Source organism: Micrasema longulum, unplaced genomic scaffold (assembly GCF_059751315.1).
Source record: "Micrasema longulum isolate JH-2025_06_02 unplaced genomic scaffold, ASM5975131v1 h1tg000224l, whole genome shotgun sequence".
In the NCBI taxonomy this organism is placed as follows: Eukaryota; Metazoa; Arthropoda; class Insecta; order Trichoptera; family Brachycentridae; genus Micrasema; species Micrasema longulum.
This window is the reverse complement of record NW_028277429.1, coordinates 1,126,523-1,146,803: the sequence shown is the minus strand read 5'-3', so window position 1 is coordinate 1,146,803 and position 20,281 is coordinate 1,126,523. Positions and strand designations below refer to the sequence as shown.

The 20,281-nt window shown below is 31.4% G+C and overlaps 2 protein-coding genes across 2 annotated transcripts in view; one reads left to right on the top strand and one right to left on the bottom strand.

The window, feature by feature from the left end:
* Lsm11 (U6 snRNA-associated Sm-like protein LSm11) overlaps positions 1-6,971 on the bottom strand; it is an 81,086-nt gene extending 74,115 nt beyond the window's left edge. Inside the window, exon 1 of the mRNA XM_088243688.1 lies at positions 6,657-6,971. Coding sequence (XP_088099814.1) covers positions 6,657-6,963 — 307 coding nt within the window. The 5' untranslated portion in view covers positions 6,964-6,971. The remainder of the gene's footprint in view (positions 1-6,656) is intronic.
* The window catches only part of LOC148283550 (uncharacterized), a 304,823-nt gene that overhangs the window by 206,943 nt on the left and 77,599 nt on the right, over positions 1-20,281 (top strand). The window lies entirely within an intron of this gene.

Sequence of the window (20,281 nt, the reverse complement as noted above, 5' to 3'; positions counted from 1 at the left end):
CTTCCCAAAGCTACATTTTCATCGCTAGTAAACAATCGTATTTTTAAAGATTATCATTATAATCATTAATTTTAAGCGAGCAGCTTAAAACTGATATGCTTAAATCTATTTAAACGAAAGTTAGTTATCGGCGCACTTTAACTTTTCCGAAAACAAATCTAGCCCATTTTTGAACCCATTGAGACTACACATTGAGATCAGCTCTGGTGGCAGCTTATTCCAACCATCAACAACCCTATTGCTCAGGAAATGCTTCCGTGGATTTAGATTGAATCTCGTTTTCTCCAGCCCGAGACTGTGGCCTCGAAGACGAGCATCTTGTTTAAGCTTGAACATGGGATCCAAATTGCCCACAGCTATAGTGACTGTCTAAGATCTACAATAATAAACCCTTTAAAATCCAATAAATGTTAAGTAAATAAATAAATATGTAAATTAACCGGAGGTTCACCTTAGCGGACGTTCCCGTTAGAAATAGTGTAAAAATATGAAAAGTTTAACCACAAACCTCAGCAGTGTTCATATTCCTCGATCATATTACAATACACGAGAGAGCTTTGCCGCATACATTTATAGTTAGAACATTATTATGTAGCTGAATTTGATACACACCTTTTCAGGACAATCTCAGCACATAGAAAGACATCCAAGAAAGTGTAATTTTATAGTAAAAAGACAATTTATTACATATGAGTATATAAAAAAGCTATATCGCTAGCTCAAAGCGACAGTGAGATGTCTATGAAGAACGTATTCTGAGTGATCGGACTTTGAGGAGTGCAAAGGGTCTGACCGAATTAAATAATTTTAAGTAGATGTTGAATACCTTCTTTACTTTCACATAGCTATCTAACTTCAATATTTTATTATTGGAAAACGTTAACGCATTTTTTTATTTAAATTATTTATTAACAATAATTCTTGATGGAATTCCATTGTAATTTTTTTATTTATTTTTCAAAAATATTTACAAAATAGTAGGAAATTAGGGGTCCTGTTGAGTTGTATACATACAACAATGACTCGCCTACAATCTGTATTGAATGCCGCAGCGAGACTTATTTTCGGAATCTCTAAGTTCGGTCATATCACTCCACTACTTCGGGAACTACACTGGCTACGTTTTCCACAGAGGGTCGAATACAAACTCTGTTGGCTTATGTATAAGTCACTGCACAACTCGGCTCCGGAATATCTAAGGGAACTATGCATTCCAGATGAACTAGCTGACAGGCGTCTCACGCTTAGATCAGCTACGTCTACGGCGAGAGGAAAAGTTATTATACCTCTACGCAAACAGCGCACTAAATTTGGTGAGCGCGCATTTGCGGTCGCAGGCCCTATGGCATGGAATGCTCTCCCAGCAGAAGTGCGAGGCTGTGAAATGAAGTGATGTTTCGGAAAAAACTTAAAACCCACTTGTTCTCTAAATCATTTGAATAAATCCGTAGCACGTGACAACAAAATAAATTATTTTAATTAAATTACAAATTTAAAAGCTTCAATTAAATTAACTTAACAATAGAATCACCATGTAAAGCGCCCTTGAGGTATTTTATTACGAAAATGGCGCTATATAAGTTATCCACAATAAATAAATAAATAAATAAAACTCGTCAGCAGGTTCTGATAAATTACATCGATTATTTACACTTAACCTACATTAACAATCATTTTACTTGAAAAACATTACATATTACATTATCAAAAAATAAAAACTATCACTAATACAAAAAACTATTTTCTAATAACCATACTTTGAGCGAACGTCTCACTCCTGTATTTAACTCAGTATTTTTAGTATTGTTTGGTAACATGTTAAATATTTTAGGTATGATGTAAGAACTGTAAAATACTGTATAATATTCACCAGTCTGAAGATGCCCATTAGAGGGTGAGAGCGCTAATTGGTCAAACAAATAAGTGGAAGCGTACCAAGTATTTTTAATTTATAACTTATGTTTAAATATAAGTTATTACATCGTTAATGCATTTGTTCATTCATTTAATTTATTAACATATCTGATGTGTACTCAAAATCGAAAATTTCGGGTTTAATTGATAAATTTTTACATATAAATTGAACAAAAATATGAAGAAAAAAAATACACATGTAAATATATATTCATAATAAAAAATATATAAAATTGCATAAATATAACAATAGCAACAAGTAAATACACATAAGTAACCAAAAATATTAACAAAATGTATACATAAATATGAAAAAAGAAAACCATTTTAAACATAGAGAAAAGTTGAAGAATTATATTGCGAGAGAAAAAGAGAAATCAGACTATCAGACTCGTTTTATAACTATCAAGTCCAGAACCAAATATATCAGCCTTGTCCTCATACTGATTACCATATCTGTGGAGCCTAGGGATAGGCGAGTGCACGTGATAGTCGGTCCTAGAACAAAAAGGAAATTTGTGGCCGGTGTGTCAACCAGGAACACAAGATGAAACACTGGCATTATTTTAATCACAAATTATTAATTTGATGCGTAAAATCTATCAGTAGTTAGTTGTAATGAATGAAAACGTTTTTTTCGGTATTTGTTGGTAGCAAACGATTGCGCTTTTCCTCATTAATACCTTTTTAGATTTTGTTCTTACAAACCTAACACACGGGAGTTTATTACCTTCACTTTCACCTTTACCACAAATTTCATAATATTCCCAAATAGGCGATTTTTCATTAAATGGTGCCATGATGTACAACAATGAACAAATAACTACTAAAAATGATCTTTATATATATAATTCCTCTGTACGTGTGATGTCACCGTACTCCTCCTAAAAAGCTTAACCGATTCACGTGCGGTTTTCAGAGAAACATCGATCTTTGCGCTGTGCGTGTTCGTAGATATTAAAATCTTTAATCGAATATGTAAAAAAGAAGTTAGGAGCATAAATGTTTTATTCATCGATCTACCAGGGTTGCATTCGAGGAGAATGCATTTGCAAAGAAATGGAAAGATATTGTTTTTTTGGGTATAAAAAGTTTGTTTTTGAATGTTTACAAACAGCATTTGTTTTTTGTGGATCTCAATCAGATTCTCTCCTTAAATTCCTTATAATTTCTACCCATTTGTTTCTTTTTATTGGATTTTTGGTAACACTATAATAATATTGCGTTGCTCTCTATCCCTGAACATACATAAGTTTTATAGTGAGAAGATCTTTTAATATAATTATGTATCCCCGTACTGCGGGCCAACTGTTTGTGACACCTGATTTTTATAATCCGAATCATTTCTATTAAACTTATATGTTATTCTTATTTATATATTATGTAGGTGCATAATATGCATTTGTGTGTTCGTTTTGAATCAACGTTCGCGTATTGTCAATCCTTATTTTATTGTTGTCATTATTTCGTATTTACTGCATTTTGTGATTACCTACTGTATTGTATAGGACTCGTCGCACATTATTCATTCGATGTGTATCAGTTAAATTTAAAAAATAAAATGCTTTTTTTTTCTTCGTAATACGGTTTTGAAATTTAACATACTTAAAAAAAAAATTTAAAAAAAAAACAATCTATATCATTTCGTCATTTGAATTTTAACAAAAAGGTTTCTAACTTTTTACTAAGCTCTTTATTGTACCATTTTTAATATAATTTACAAGTTTTAAGCAAATATATTATTTTCATACTTACGCACCCATACAAACGCACCCTCTCCCTCTTTCATTCCCACACGCACATGTATCCTCTCCCTCATTCATTCACGCATACACACATTCACATACACATGAATACAAACGTCACACAAATAAAATTACTAAACTTCTTTTCTTATATATTATGTGTCATTATATTTACAGTGGATTTTTGTAATTGGCTTTAGTATTGTTAAGATTTTTCTAATTATTTTGTTTATGTAATAGCTGTAAAAATCCCAAATAAAATGAAATAAAATGAAATAAATAAATAAATAAATAAATATTAAATTTAATGCAATTTTAAAAATCGTATTTCTAGATAAGTACACCCCTTTGTTGGTGAGACGACCGGAGTTTGACGTTTGCAAAAAGAATGCCATACTTGAAAAATATTTATTTTATGTTTTGGAATTCGTTTATTGATCAATTCTGTTTATATTTTTTTAAGTTCAAACTGTTCCCTATTATGATTTGTAATAATTGTGTCATTGAAATAATTATGTTTAAATTAATTCTTTGTTTTTTTACAATATATTTATCTTACTTTTTTAGGTTTATGTAAAATATTTTGTCATTATTACTTTAATTTTTAATTTTGATTTTAATAGTCATAATTTATCATTCATATAAGATTAAGTTTGTTAATATTTTGTTGTAATTTTTCTAGTTATTAAGTTCTATCTTCCTTCTAATTTTACTGTAAGTTTCTATTTTCTGTTAAATAGGCACTATCAAGTTTTGGTGGGTTTTTCTGTTAGTGCCTATTTCAATTTATGTTGAAATTTTTATTGGTTTGGATATGTGTTTATTATTACAATTGATATTTTGATGTTATTCTTGTACTTTTATTTTTCTTGTCTTTTGTTTGTATCTATATTGTTATTCCTGTCTGTTTATGTTTTTCTTATGTTTATAAATGTAACTTGTTTTTGGCCGATGTTATCAAGTTTTGGTAGTAGGCCCTAATAAAGAAAAAAAAAATAAACAAGCATCTACTCAAATTCAATATTTTTTTTAATATTAACAATTTTTAATTTTAGAATTCAATCACAAACAAGTATCTAGGTATCTACTTATCAATGATACGTCTTTTGCCAACGTTCGGGCAGGACAACGTCTGTCGGGTCCGCTAGTTATAAATAATAACTATTAGTAAAACAATGTGATGTACAAACATGTGATCTACTCGCAAATGAAACAAATACGCCCACAACGCAATGAGACAGATCGCTACCGCGAAATGCAGACATTTTTTGCCTAACATTCGTCTGCCGAATATTCGGCGCTACGGTCGAGAGCGTGGCCGAATATTCGGTATTTAGCTAAATTACTATTCGTGGCATTTCTAATTGTAAGGTCTTGCTGTTCATCAAAATGACTATTGTTTACGTAGTTTTTTTTACACACTTAACTAAGTTTTTTTTAATATTCACACAAATGACTTGTTTTAAGTATATTACACATTATGCAAATGAATGACAACCTTGCCATCATGTTTTCATTGTAATCAAAGCCAATAGAATTACAAATCTCCATTTTAAAATTCAACTACACAATAATATAAAGTAATCAATTCAAATTTATGTTGAAGATGTGGGACATGCGTCGAATTTAATCGATTTATTTCTGAACACAAACGAGACCAACCGTCGTTCCATTTCCCCGTAGGGGTAGGCAGAGGATAAACACCACACTACTCTATTTAAATTTGTTGCAACTGAGAGGGAAAACATTTTTTAGAATGGAATATGAGAGTCTAGGCATTTACAGGGCTTATGACCTGTCATTGGCTGGTTTAAGTAGCCACTTTACACACTGCGCAACATTCACCATTCTGCCCATATTTGAACATCTTTATTGCTTCAATGCTTTCATCTGTTGATGTTTTTGAAGTTAAACAAGTAAAGTACAACTCGATTGCAACAATTATTTCATGTTGGCATTTCAAGCACGAATAATATTAGAATACATCTGTCCCCAAAATTCTAAATAATTATAACACGTTTTTTACAGAAATCGATATATATTTCCTCACTTTAAACAAATTTAAAGAAAATGCAGGAAACCTAATTGAAAATAATAATTATAATTTAATCTCACGGTACCAATACTATATTTGATTACATGTACTGTACTAATATTTTATTTTTTGTACTCTTTAATATTTTGATTAATTAATTTGTTTGAATGAAGAAAGAAGGAAGGGCTTATCTATGGTTACTTCGTATGGATCCGCCGGCGAAAGGATTTTTAAGTCCGAGTAAACAAAAACTTTTTTTATTTTATTATTTTATTATTATTGTAATATTTTATTTATTTTTTACGCGTGGAATGATGCGGAGTGGCTTTTTAAAGGTACGTTTTTTTTCCATTTTTTTTTGACATTGTATTTAGTTATGTATAGTAAACTATAGAACTAATATTGACTCCATATATATGTTCGGCATACTAAATGGTATAATCGATGTTCCATCATTACTGGGACAAGTAAAATTCAATATTACGACTCGTAGATTGAGAAGCAATGAAGTACTGTTAATCGATCAGCACAGAACAAACAATGGCGTATTGTTAACTCAAGTCAAGATCTGGACTTTTTTGGTTTAAGTTTACAACGATTTAAACGAGCACTATATAAATAGTCCAGATCTTGTCTCGATGTCCCTTATGTTTGTAAATGCTTCTTTTCTTCTTTAAAAATGTTTTTAACTATTGTTTTACTGTCAAATTTAAGACCTATAAATTGTATACATAGACAGTGTCCTTTAATAAATAAATAAATGTACTTAAAATGTTTCGAGTTTTTCCAAATGTTTACACTTACTAGATTTTTTTTTACCGTTTTCCATCTCTGTTGCAAATTAATAATTTAATTTATAACAAAATATAATAAATTTAGATATTTGAATAAATAATTATATAAATAAAATTAAAAAATCACAAATCGTAACGTTATATTGATTATTATGTTTAAATACAAACTTTGGTGTTCTGCGAATCGTTCTTTGTTTTTGGCGGCAATTTCTGCCTCTTTTTTCGCATTCTGCTGGTCGCGAGCGGCCGCTACTTTACCGGCCGACACATGCAGCGTGCCGGCCTTCATACGAGACGAAAATGTCGCGATATTGTCAAACTTCGGGGCGTCGGGACACGGGAGATTAATATCCGTGGCATAGAGAGCCTTTAAAGGATTGAATCGCGAACTGGTAAAGTCTAACGAATCGCCACTGCTACTGTTATTATCACTACTTTCATCGCCCGGCGAACCGCTGTCACGACCGTCCGCCATGTTGGAGAACTGTCAAAACTCAAAACAACTTCGGTGTTGCCAGCATGAAAAAATATCAATGTAGCGAGAATATTTCGTAACTGCGTAAGTACTGACATTTGTTTTTGAGGGTTGCAATCAGAGCTTAGTTCGTTGAAAGAAAACGTCATTAATACTGTTGTTTTAAATATTTAAATTATTTATGCATATGTATTCAAAAGTTAATTATTGTTTTAATAAATTCCTCGTTCGGATGCTTTCATTTGTTTAATGTTGAAGGTTTTTTCGTCGTTCAAGGCAAATCATTAGCATATACATATTACATAGATAATTCGTGCGTATGTGTGTATTACTATGATCCAATATAATGTTTATATGCATCAAATATATATGTATATGATAATTGTCTACTCATACATGCATAACCTCATGCTATTTTGATAATTATTTTTTTCTGAAACATGGTGTTTCATTATGATTTTCTTTTCCCACTAGAACAGCATGTTTTTTTTATAAATACATTATTATTATTACATATAAACACGAATTAAATGAAAGACTTACGCTTGAAAAGTTTTGATATAGTAGACTTTAAATCCTATTGCAAATAGAAACCCTGCCCTTGTCCGTCACAACCCGATTTCTATTTTCAAAAACAATTATACATCAAGAATATTTTGAATCCATCCAAATTTTTGTAGACAAGAACTGGATTGAACCCCCTTGGGAGTTATTAACATTAATTTATTACAACAGAGATAAAGAACATTTTATTTAAGATAATATATAGATCTTGGCATTTACAGGGCTTACGATTTGTCAATGGCTGGTTTAAGTGGCCACTTTACGCATGGTTTAACATTCACCATTCTGCCTATGTTTACTCACAACAAAAGTCAACAGATGGAAGAGTTAAGGAAATGTGGATGTTCAAACATGGGCAGAATGGTGAATGTTACACAGTGTGTAAAGTGGCCACTTAAACCAGCCAATGACAGGTCATAAGCCCTGTTAATGCCTAGTCTTCCATATTCCCTTCCCAAAAAGTATAAATGTCTTATTTTTTGGTGAATAATTGTGTTAAACACACTATAATATGCTTGTTTTTGCGTTTTTATATCAACTCTCGGAAACAGTGTTTCATGATAGCATGAAATAACTGATAAATTCGATTTGATCAGTGATCACTAATGAAATTAGTTTGACAGCTGTCATTCTAATCAAGCTACATTTTAATGACTATAGCTACAGATCAGCTTGGTGGGCTGCTATTATGATATTTTTAACGAAATTGATTAAAAACAGTAATTTCTTTTTTTGTTTTTTTCTCAGTCGTCGCTAAAGTGTTTTCTCAAATGTCTTCCTGATTCTCTCTCCGAGTCCAATGAATTTATTCACAATGCGGAGTAGGTAGGTATATCAGCATTTATTTGGCCACTACTGGAGACCTTGTTAGTTACTGGTTATTTATCAATTCTAAGGCCTCATCGAAGGTGACGTAGTAGATGGATGGATGGAATTATACATACTAGAAAAACACTTTGGACTGGTAATGAAATAATTAGCATTAGCATTGTGAAATTAATAATCATTATGCAAACATATTATCATTAGCAAGTTTCAAAATGACTACGGCGAACGTTTTTTTTATATTTTGAATCTCGAAATAGGAACACATAAACGTATTCTTACCTGTGGTCTCGTAATAACAATATACATAGATTTAACAATATTTTGAGTTTGTCCAAATTTCTGTAGACATGGACTGGATTCAACTCCCTGCGGAGCCGTTTATATTAACAGATTACAACAGAGGTGTAGCAAATTTTAGAGAAAAATTATGAAGTATATGCCTCTACAGGGCTTATGACCTGTTTGTGCTGGCGAAATTTGGACAAACTCAAAATATTGTGGATAAATCCACGTGGTCCAAAAGAAGTATATATTTTTTTTTTTTAATAAAAAAATTCAGGCGTTGCTTGTCGTTAATATCAACAGATCACAACAGAAATGAAGAACATTTTAGAGAAGGTAATATATAAATCTAGGCATCTACAGGACTTATGACCTGTCAGTGCTGACGAAATTCGGACAAAATAAAAATATTGTTGATAAATTCACGTGGTCTATGAAGAAGTGCAGAAATTAAAAAAAAAAATCTTTTTACTCAAATAAGGGCAGAATGGTAAATGTTACACAGTGTGTAAAGTGGCCTCTTAATCCAACCAATGACAGGTCAGAAGCCCTGTAAATGCCTAGACTTCTATATTACCTTATCTAAAATATTCTTCATCTCTGTTGTAGTATAATAGTACATATATTTCATTCATTAGTATTTTAACACATATTTCTTAACCTTAAGTTTGAATTAGATTTTTTCATAAATGTTTTTTTCCCATTTCATGATATTTTTTTACTGCTTTATATAAAATCAAATTTTGCGACCTCACCCTTTTTCTATGTGGGAGTCTGTATTTTACCTTTTCTCTGGTGATGTGAGCACGTTTTGATCATCTTTTAGATGGAGGTAAGGTGTTCAGTATTACCTTTGCTTCAAGTACCAGTCCAGGAACAATTAAATATTTTAGTTAAAAAAAACTTTGAAAATCAATATTTCACTTTTACCCTACCAGGAATCGAACCCAGGACCTTAAGAATAGTACGCGGACGCGTCAGCCACGTCACAACGGACTTATCACCAATCGATTTCCTTACTTAGGATTTTTACCTAAGATCAGCCATCGGGTTCTGGTTTCATACACCGAACTTGTATCATGATAGACTGGCTAATCCCGACTGGCCAACTTGTGGTTTGGAGTCAACGAACTGTATTCTTCATCTGCCTGGACACAGGGCAGGTATCTTTAAAACATTATTGTAATTATGACAGATACGGTAAATAGAAGTAAATGCATTATAACAGTAAGCAGTTTGCAATATAACAGTAAGCAGTCGGGCTCGTGGTGTAATGGTCAGTGCGTTTGCCTATCATGCAAGTGGCCTCGGGTTCGATTCCCGACATGGTTGATATTCAATATTTATTGAAAAAGGTGTTTCTACACTAGAATATTTTATAGCCCCTGAACTGGTACCTGAAGCGTAAGACTGATTATCTTACCTTCACGTAACAAAAAAAAAAAAAGAAGGTACGCTGCAATTGGTGTACCAATGCACCATTAGGTGTGGAAAGAGAATTATGATGATGGTTAAATAGCAGTAATAGACGCGATTTTCTCAAGTTTGGCCAATAAAGCTCAGAAATTTTTCTGATAAATTAAAATTTACTCTGCATGAACTTCAAAATATTTATCAACGTTCTGAAACTGAAATTCAAGTATGCATTTAGCAATAGCATTGATCTGTAATGGTATTTCGGTTAGCATGCTTTCGATATTTAAATAAAATGTAAGAGGTTTATATTCTCATCACTATCATAATATTATGCTGACTGCGGCGCAGTGAAGGTAACCCTAGCGGCCGTTTTCACAACTATCTCCAGCGTCGTAAACTTGCGTCAAAATGTATGCAAAAACCGGAAAATTTCATTTTAGTGCAAAAGTTTTAGTTTAGAATGCAGGCAGTGGTCGTTCAACATTATATTTGTTATTTTAGAAAGAATTTAATTCAGTCAGACCCTTTGCCCTCCTCAAAATCTGATTATCTCAAAATCAGAGATATATGACTGTTGCTTTCAAATACAGATATGAACATTTAAATTTTGCTAAAAATATAGGGTCAAAGCACCAATGAATGATAGTTTAAGGTTCAGCTTGTAATAAAATCCACATTAAAGGTATAAATTTTATTATTTAAGCGTACAAAATAAAAGAAAACAATAAAAAACGTGATTTTTTTAAAGTACTTATTACTCTACTACCCCAGTTGAAATAATTCTCAGATTAAGTTACATCATAACATTATAAAACACCCTAACACATTAATATGGATATATTCAAAGAATTGCATAAGATAATAGCATCAAATAAAACACTTACCACACCTTTCCTTATAAAAACACCACCAATCTCTGAACAATAACGGAAAGACGCACTATTACCTTTTGACAACTCACAGTTCAAAACTGATAGATTTGTTTCTTACCAAAAGATGTGTCCGTCTACTGCTTTTGTCATAGTTTCTATTGTTAAAAGTTTTTTGACTAGACATATGTAGCAATTCTTATTATATTGTGTTTTATTAACCAATGGTCATTTACTGGGGGGTGGTCATTTACTGGTGCTTTGACCCTACTGTAGAAATAAAATATTTACAACCAAAACATTATTCTTTAGAAAATAATACAATAAAAAGGGGTTTGTACTAAAACAGGCTATTGAAGGCACAATTAAACATATTTTTAAAAATTAAATTTAATATATTGTATATTTAAAATGCTTATATTTTTTTTCGCAAGCAAAATAATAAATATTTAATGTTAATATTAAATATTTTACTTCTATAAAGAATTTACTTTTATAAATATTTTACATATATAAATAAGTATAAATAAATGTATCTGTCTATGTTTGGTCTAAATTTTAAGAGGTGTAATTTGCCGGTCGAAAATAAATTATATTTCATTTTTTTTTATCAGAAATACCTAAGAAAATTTAATGTATCTGTCAAATTTTTATTTACACACTCTATTTTTTTAATGGCGTGATTTAAAAAAAATAGCGTTTTAAAAAGGCAAAATCGTTTAATTTATTTACTTTTTATCAACAAATTACAACAGGGATGGAGAATTCCCCAAAGAAGGGAATATGGAAGTCTAGGGATTTACAAATCTTATGAGCTGTCATTAGGTGATTTAAGTGGCGATAGAATGTTACACAGTGTGTAAAGAGACCACTTAAATCAGGCAATGACAAGTCATAAGCCTTGTCAATAAATCCCTTCTCAGAACTGTTTTTCCTCTTGTCGCAATAAATTAAGATCCAGAAACTATATTAAACAACTTGTTTGTGGTCATTTTACACACTGTGTAACATTTACCATTGAACATCCATATTTCTTCAATTCTTCCATTTGTTGATTTTAGTGAAGTGAAAGAGCTGAAAACTTTATTGTAGTGAAGAGATTCATTTGACTGAATTATTTTACATACTAGGCAACGCCTGAAAACTATTTTCCAATTTTTAAACTCCTCTTGAACCAATTGGTTTTATTACAATATTTGAGTGTGTCCAAATGTTTGTTCAAACATAGGCAAAACGGTGAATGTTACACAGTGTGTAAAGTGGCGACTTAAACCAGCCAACGACAAGTCATAAGTCCTGTAAATGCCTAGACTTCCATATTCCCTTCTTTAAGGTATTCTCCACCCCTGTTTTAATTTTTTAATCTTAATGACTTCCGAGGGGGTAAAATCCAGTATTTTGTCTCCAAGCATTTGAACAAAGTCAAATATTGTAGCACTTTTTATTAGATTCAGTTTCACTTATACATATCTAGGCCCGCACAGAGACATGCATATTTTATAGGCCCAAATTTTTTTTATTCTTTTTTACTGATAATATTTCATTGATTCCAAACTTTCAAAATTTTCCTTCTTTTAAAAAGCATGCATTATCCTGGATTCAAACTAAAGATATGAACTCTTTTTATGCAATGATTTATTTTGTTGCTTTTTAATAGTAAGGAATATTTTTGTGTTTTTTTTTTAATATTTTTTATTTCCTTTTTTGATAACTATAAAAAAAATACCATATTATCTTTTTCAGAATATTTAATTTTTTCTTTCTTTTGTTACACAAAAATTTTATAGCGGTCCATTATTTATTAGAGGAGCAAAAATTCATTACCATTCTCTTGTATACCCACGAACACGCCATGCCTTTGTGGGATTTTTTTGTTTACTATTTTTACTATTAATATGTATTTAATTGCTATGTAATTATGCTTTATTTTTTTATACTCTGTTTTATCACTTATGTTTATTGTAAAAAAATAAAAATAAAAAAATAAAAAATAAAATACGTTTTCAAATTATATTTCTTGAAAACCATGCCAGTGAGACAGTATCACAAGGGCAATGAAACCATTAATTGGCCTATCAAAATAATTTTTTTTTGTAAATATTTTTTTTTATGCAACTGACCCTAAGTGTTGTTGAATTAATTTGTTTTCAATTAGAACTCAATAAGTAATGCAGACGCTTTACGGTTGCCTAAATTCCAATAGACTTTTCACAGACAAAATTATAGCATAGTTGTTGGCGCAAAGAAGTTGGTAACTGACAACAGTTGGTAGTTGTTCATTTGTAAGAATATAACAAGTTGATGTCAATCACTTCTCTCACGTAATAGATAAATGCACTTTCATTTTCCCCGATCATCTTCTATTCCTCTTACTGGGCCTCGTTTTTCACTTTGAGTTATCAAAAATACAAAATTCATTATAATTATCAGTTTTGAAAGTTTTATTTTTAATTATCATAAAATAATGTTTTTATACATCAGATTTAATTTTAATTAATTTATTTTTGAAACCAACACATTCAATAATAAACAAAAGATAGACGGCGGCCTCCGTGGTGTAGTGGTCAAGACGCTTGACTCACACTTGGAAGGTTCCGGGTTCGATTTTCGATGAGAACACACAAATTAAATGTGATTTACTCAAGCTTGGGCGTTCTGTGATGTAATTCACCACTGTAATTGGGCCTCGTGACCTGTTGTGGTGCAAGAAAAAATAAAGAAAATAAAACTAGGACCAATTATGGATTTCATATAAAAAAATATTTATTTTAAAAAAAACGTGCAGTTCGCTAGGGTTGAAAGGAAGTGGGATGGGAAAATAGGGAAGGAAGAGAAGAAGAAGATATAGTACGTAAATATAAAACAATGAAAAAAGAAATAAAAATGTAAATAAACGTACACATACAACATAGATACATATACATACACACACATACATCCATATATGCTTATATATACATACATACATACACATACATACACACACATACATACATACACATACATACATATGTACACATAAACATGCATATATATATAAATATATATACATACAGACATGAACATATATGTATACACAAATGCACATACATACGCATACATATAAATAATTAAAAATTAAAGAAAGAAAATTAATGAAGAAAACTATAAAAAAATACTTACTAAAAATGTTGCTCTTTGACGTCTCTATCGAAATTTTGATAAATTTTAATTTAATTTACGTTGTAAGCGAATAACCAGTTCTAATGATGGTTACATAGGCGAAAGCGGTCGTTGGTAAAATAAAACTAAGTAAACTTTACGAAGAAAACGATGTTTTGAGTATGTTCAAATGCTTACAGACTGGCTAGATTTTCTCCCTAGGGAGTTGTTTTATATTTAAATTTGTTGCAACAGAGAGGGAAAACATTTTTGAGAAGGGAATATAAGAGTCCAGGTATTAACAGGGCTTATACCTAGACTCCTATATTCCTTTCTTGGACTTACTCAAAACATCGTTGAATTAACTACTCGGTAAAAGAAGAAGTATAAAAAATTTAAAAATTGTTTTCAGGCGTTGCCTAGTTGGTGAATTGGTTCCGCCGGATGAGTCTCACCCACATGACAAAGGTTTTAGCTCTTTTACTTAAACTTAACAAAAGTCAACACATGAAAGAGTTGAGGAAATGTGGATGTTCAAACATAGGCAGAATGGTGAATGTTACACAGTGTGTTAAGTGGCCGCTTAAACCAGCCAACGACATATACCCTTATCAAAAATGTTTTCCCCCTCTGTTGCAACAAATTTAAATATTTACGAAGTAATTTTATTGATACTTATATCAAAATAAAAATGTTTTTATTTTGTTTGGGTAAATAAATAAATCAAGGAACCGTTTATTGAAAACCACGCCATGTTGGTATAAGAAGAGAATGCATTTGTAGCTCGTGCGAGGTGCAACTTATTCTTGTTCGTTATTTTTCTATATTTTCTCCAATAGCAAAACGTTTATTTTAAAGCGTATTTTGAGCGGAAGTTAAATATCTAGCCAAGCTAAAGTAGGCATCACAAAATGCCGACTATTCTGGATCGAATTCGAGTAAACTATAAATTTCTGTACAATTCGGCTACAATTGTATATTAACATATTATGAAGAGATGAAGAACATTTTAGAGAAGATACTATAGAAGTCTAGGCATCTACAGGGCGTATTACCTGTCATTGGCTGGTTTGAGTGGCCACTTTACACACTGTGTAACATTCACCATTCTGCCCATATATGATCATCGATATTCCTTCAATTCTTTCATCTGTTGATGTTTGTGAAGTTAAAGAGCTGAAACCTTTATGTATGCGGGTGAGATTCATCTAATTCAACGCGTGATTTTTTTTTTTTTTAAATTTCCATACTTTTCATTTTCAGGTGGATTTATCAACAGTAAGCAATTATTAGTATGTAGGTGAAATAATTTAATTGGATGAATCTCACCCGCATAACTAAAAGTTTCAGCTCTTTATTTTATTTGTTAATAAACTATAAAACCTAAGTCAAAAAATATTAAGTTTATATTTGAAGCACTAACTTTGTGGTTATTCATTATAATAAAATAAATAAAATAACTTTGTTTTTAACTACTAATTTTTATTTTTCACCGACCGGTTTCAAAGCAAACAAGCTTCTTCGTCAAGGTTTACGTAACGAATGAATTGATTATTTTTTCATTATTATCATGTTTATCAAGTTGTTTTATTTATTTTAATACAAAAAAAAATCTTTTTTATTTTTATGTATCGTATTATCAGCGCTTTGATTTTTTAAAGATTTGTATTTCTGAAATTATTCCGCGTGTGACGTCTCAAGTTCTCTCTCTCCGTGTGAATGAATGAACTAGTGACGTCGTCAAAAATAATCACTTTATATTTAAATATTTAAAATATATTTTTGTACGTTTTCAAAAAACTTTGCCGTATAATTGAAAGTTCCTCATTAGTCCGACGTGGAGTTGTCTTTTTGGCACATTTTTAGGAAAGGCGACTGCGAGTCAGTGACTGGAAAACTACAGTCAAATACCTATTCATCAAATCGCTTTCGGCCGCATATCCTTTTGAATGCTGCCCTCAACTTGGCTCAGGGCAGGGAGGAATAGAGGCGTGTCATACACCCCCTGCCTGACATCTCTAGAGACCACGGCGCTTGGCGTTGAGCGAGCAATTTTTCATACTTCTAGAACAAAAGTGAAAACGTATTGTTCATATACAATTGATGAGTTCAAGGTAGAGTGATTTGTGAAAAGGGCATTTATGAAATATAAATTGTAATTTTATAATATGCATATATGCTTTTCACATGTAAAAGATAGGATCTTTCATATTATGCGATTCTAACGCTTCGTTGGAATATAAGAATTGGCTTGTCATAGAACGATTAACTCGCGTTTAAGACGAGAGTCAGAGTAATTTTTTTTATAGATTTTTAATTTATTGATTTATAGATTTATTTATAATAAATAATGATCTCATTGTACTGTATAAAATTGTAAACTTTCTTTTTGACGCACCAAAAATACTACAAATGATTAATTTTAGAGTACCTGCTGTCAACACTAGGAGTACTTTATTGTTTCATTGCTCCAGTACTTCTTCCAACCAACAAAACAATTCATTGATACCGAGACTGCATAGGTTAGGTAACACTTATGGAACGGCTGCAGACATTCTGTCCTATTCTTTACTATCTTATAAGTCCACAATATCAAGTTTATTTGCAGCTGCTAGTCAAACTATTATTGACAATTCAATTCCATAAATTAAAAAAATACTTACTTTTTTATTTTTATTACCTTATACTTGTTTTTTATTTTTTACTATTATATCAAATTGCATTGTCGTATTGGCAAATATGCATTTCATAGATACATATTTTTATTTCTTATTTTTTCGTGATAATATATGCTTGCTTGTTTATTAATTTAACTTAAAATGTCTTTCTAGCTTACCGTAAAACTTTATTTATTGTTTGCTTTACAGAATTTATTTCATAAGCTTATATCTTTGCATTTTTTGTTTATATGCTTACTGTTTTTTCTTGCATGCCTTTGTTATTATTGTTTTTTTTTTTACTTTGTAAAACTTTTTATTATATCCTTTTTAATTAATTTGAAATATTTTTTCTGTATATTCTGTGTTTATTATTTAGTATTTTAGCATGTATTTCTTTTTTTTTTGTAAATGCCTTTTGGGCGTTCATGAACAAAATAAATAAATAAATAATATTAACCTTGCAACGTAATAAAGGGGCAGATTCTTTTACCCTGAAAATGGTGGACAGCTTTCTTTCCTGTGTTCCTCGTGGTGTAGGGGGACTATCTACTTATTAAAAGCGAGTTTACTATACAATTTACAATTTATCAAAATAAAAATCTAGAGGGACGAGAAAACTCAGAATACCACCCCTGGGCGTGTAATTAATAATAAATAAACAAATACTTTAAGTGAGTTGATAATCAAACGCCAGTATGTCCACTCAATTTTTTTTTCACATTTGTTCTACAAAGTGTCGTAAAAAATAATATAAGATCATTTCACTACTGTTTAAATTAAAAAATGTCCTCATTATTACAATAAAAATACTGTCTAAACACTCTGTTTCAATTCAGAAGCTAGCAGGTCAACATGGACACTGGTGGATTGTTGTGGACATACTGGCGTTTGATACTTATCAAATTAAGTAAAGTTGTGTGGCGTTCTATACTCTCTGCCTACGGCGTGATGCTATATGTATATTTATTTTTTTAACCCACACTTTCATATTTATAAACAATACATACAGAATAACAACAAATAAAAAGACCAATTACGGGCGTCATATAGGAACAAAAATATAAAAACCAAAACGTACAATTTGCTAGGGGTAAAAGCAAGTGGGATGGGAAAAAAGGGAAGGAAGAGAAGAAGGAAGAAGAAATAGTAAGTAAATATAAAACAATGAAAAAAGAAATAAAAATGAATATACGAGTAAATGTACACACACACATCCACATATATATATATATATTTAAACATACACATACGTACATATACACACATGAACATGCATATATATACATACACATACACACAGGAACATATACGCATACACAAATGCACATATATACGCGTACATCATACGGCCTCCGTGTTGTAGTGATCAAGACGCTTGACTCACACACGAAAGGTTCCGGGTTCGATTCCCGGTGAGAACGCAAAAATTAAAAATGTGATTTTTCTCAAGCCTGGGTGTTCTGTGATGTTACTCGCCACTGTAATTGGGCCTCCTGGCCTGTTGTGGTGCAAAAATAAATAAATAAATAAAATAAATAAATATATAATTGATAATACTACTTCTACTACATCACGCCATTTCCTCGTAGGGGTAGGCAGAGAGAATGGACCGCCACACTCGTCTATCCTGGCATACATTCCTAGCTTCTTCCACATTCATACATCTTGTCATACATGCCCTTCGGTTCTGCCTGCTTTTGACATAACCAGACTTAAGATTTCGGTTTATCTGATCATGCCACGTCTTCCTTGGTCGTCCTCGTCTCACGTTGTCGTTCATTTTGGCCATATATACTTGTTTTACCATTCTTTCGTCGTTCATTCGTTCTACATGGCCTAACCATCTCAGAGACCCTTTCTTAATCTTATCAATTATGCTTGACTCAGATTTACACTCTCGCCTGATTTCGTCATTCGTAACACTGTAATAAAAGAATGAAAACTTATAAATAAAACGATAAAAGAATAGTAACTATAATATTTGCTCTTGTGACGTCTCTATCGCAATTTTGACATGTTTTTTAAAAGAGTGTTTTCTTTCGTTGAAAAGATCAATCGTGATAAATATTTCATCGTCTGACGAGCTACTGGATGAATGTATTCAATTTTACCCAAATTCGATTGTTGAAGAGATGTTGTTGTTGTTGGTGATGCTTTGTTTTTGTTTATTGTGGTTCATTGTATTATTTAAAAAGCAATAATGCAAATCATTAAAAAAAGCAGAAAAACTGTCACGCGTGTCAAGACTGCTCTCTTAACGTGAGTTTCCACTTTGCGTTTTATTTTCGTTATTTTGATCGCTGTTCTGCGCGGTACGACTTTCTCCTGCGGCCGATCGTTGGCTGGCACGACCTGGCTTGGTCATTATATTGTTATTAGAGTTGTTGTTAAATTGTTATTTCATACCGAGTGCACTTTTTGTAGATGAGTGAGTGTATGTCGGGTAGAGTTATCTCACGCGAGTTTTATGTTAATGGCTATTCAAATTTTCAATCAAATCAGTCGAAAACTTCGTGTCAAATCAAACTTTTAGGATAGTTTAAAGTTGAGTCTTTTTTTAACTAACATAATATGATTATGATAAGATTATAAATAAACTTATCAATGAAACTTCTTGTTTAGTTTTACTTTTTATTATTTTGACCTACGAGTAAAACTAAACCAAGATGTTTCATTGATAAGTTTATTTATAATTTTATCATAATCAGGAACATAAATATTTGCAACTAGTTTGCTAAACAGTTCATTTTGGGAGTTTTTAGACCGAAATTGGGATTAAGCTGTTATTATTTAAAAGGTGGAAAAATAAACACATGGCGGAATACAACAGAGTCGGAAATACACATTTCAACAGATACAGTTAGTATAATACTTCATTTTTGACAGGGAAGTTTACATACCCATAGATAAATGACAAAATATTTTAAGATACATACTTAGATAATATAAGATGCCTACTTAGGCGAAAGCACTCGTTGGTCAAAATAATAAAAAGTAAAATCAAACCAAGAAGTTTCATTAATAAGTTTATTTATAATTTTATCATAATCATTAACTATGGAGTTTTATCAAGAAATATCAACAAAAAACATCAATAACATAATAATGGTTGCGTCATTTTATAAACAAGCCTTCATGCTGTTTCCTCATAGGGGTTCGCAGAGAAGATAGAACACCATCTTATTTTGTCTGCATACATACCTCGCTTTGTCCACATTTAAATCGTCATTTTCTATTGCAAGCACGCTGAATATTCCAACTTTTGACACATCCATTTTGGAGTTAATATCTTGCTGTCTTTTTTAAAATTTATTTTATTCAACTTTTTGCACATAATATATATTTTACAGGCCAGCCTCGTGGTTTAATGGTCAGCGCATTTGCTTACCATGCAAGAGGTCTAAGGTTCGATTCCCGATATGGTTGATATAAAATGGCGGCCTCCATAGTGCAGTGGTCAAGACGCTTGACTCACGTAGGAAGGTTCCGGGTTCGATTCCCGGTGAGAACACAAACATTACAATGTGATTTTTCTCAAGCCTGGGTGTTCTGTGATGT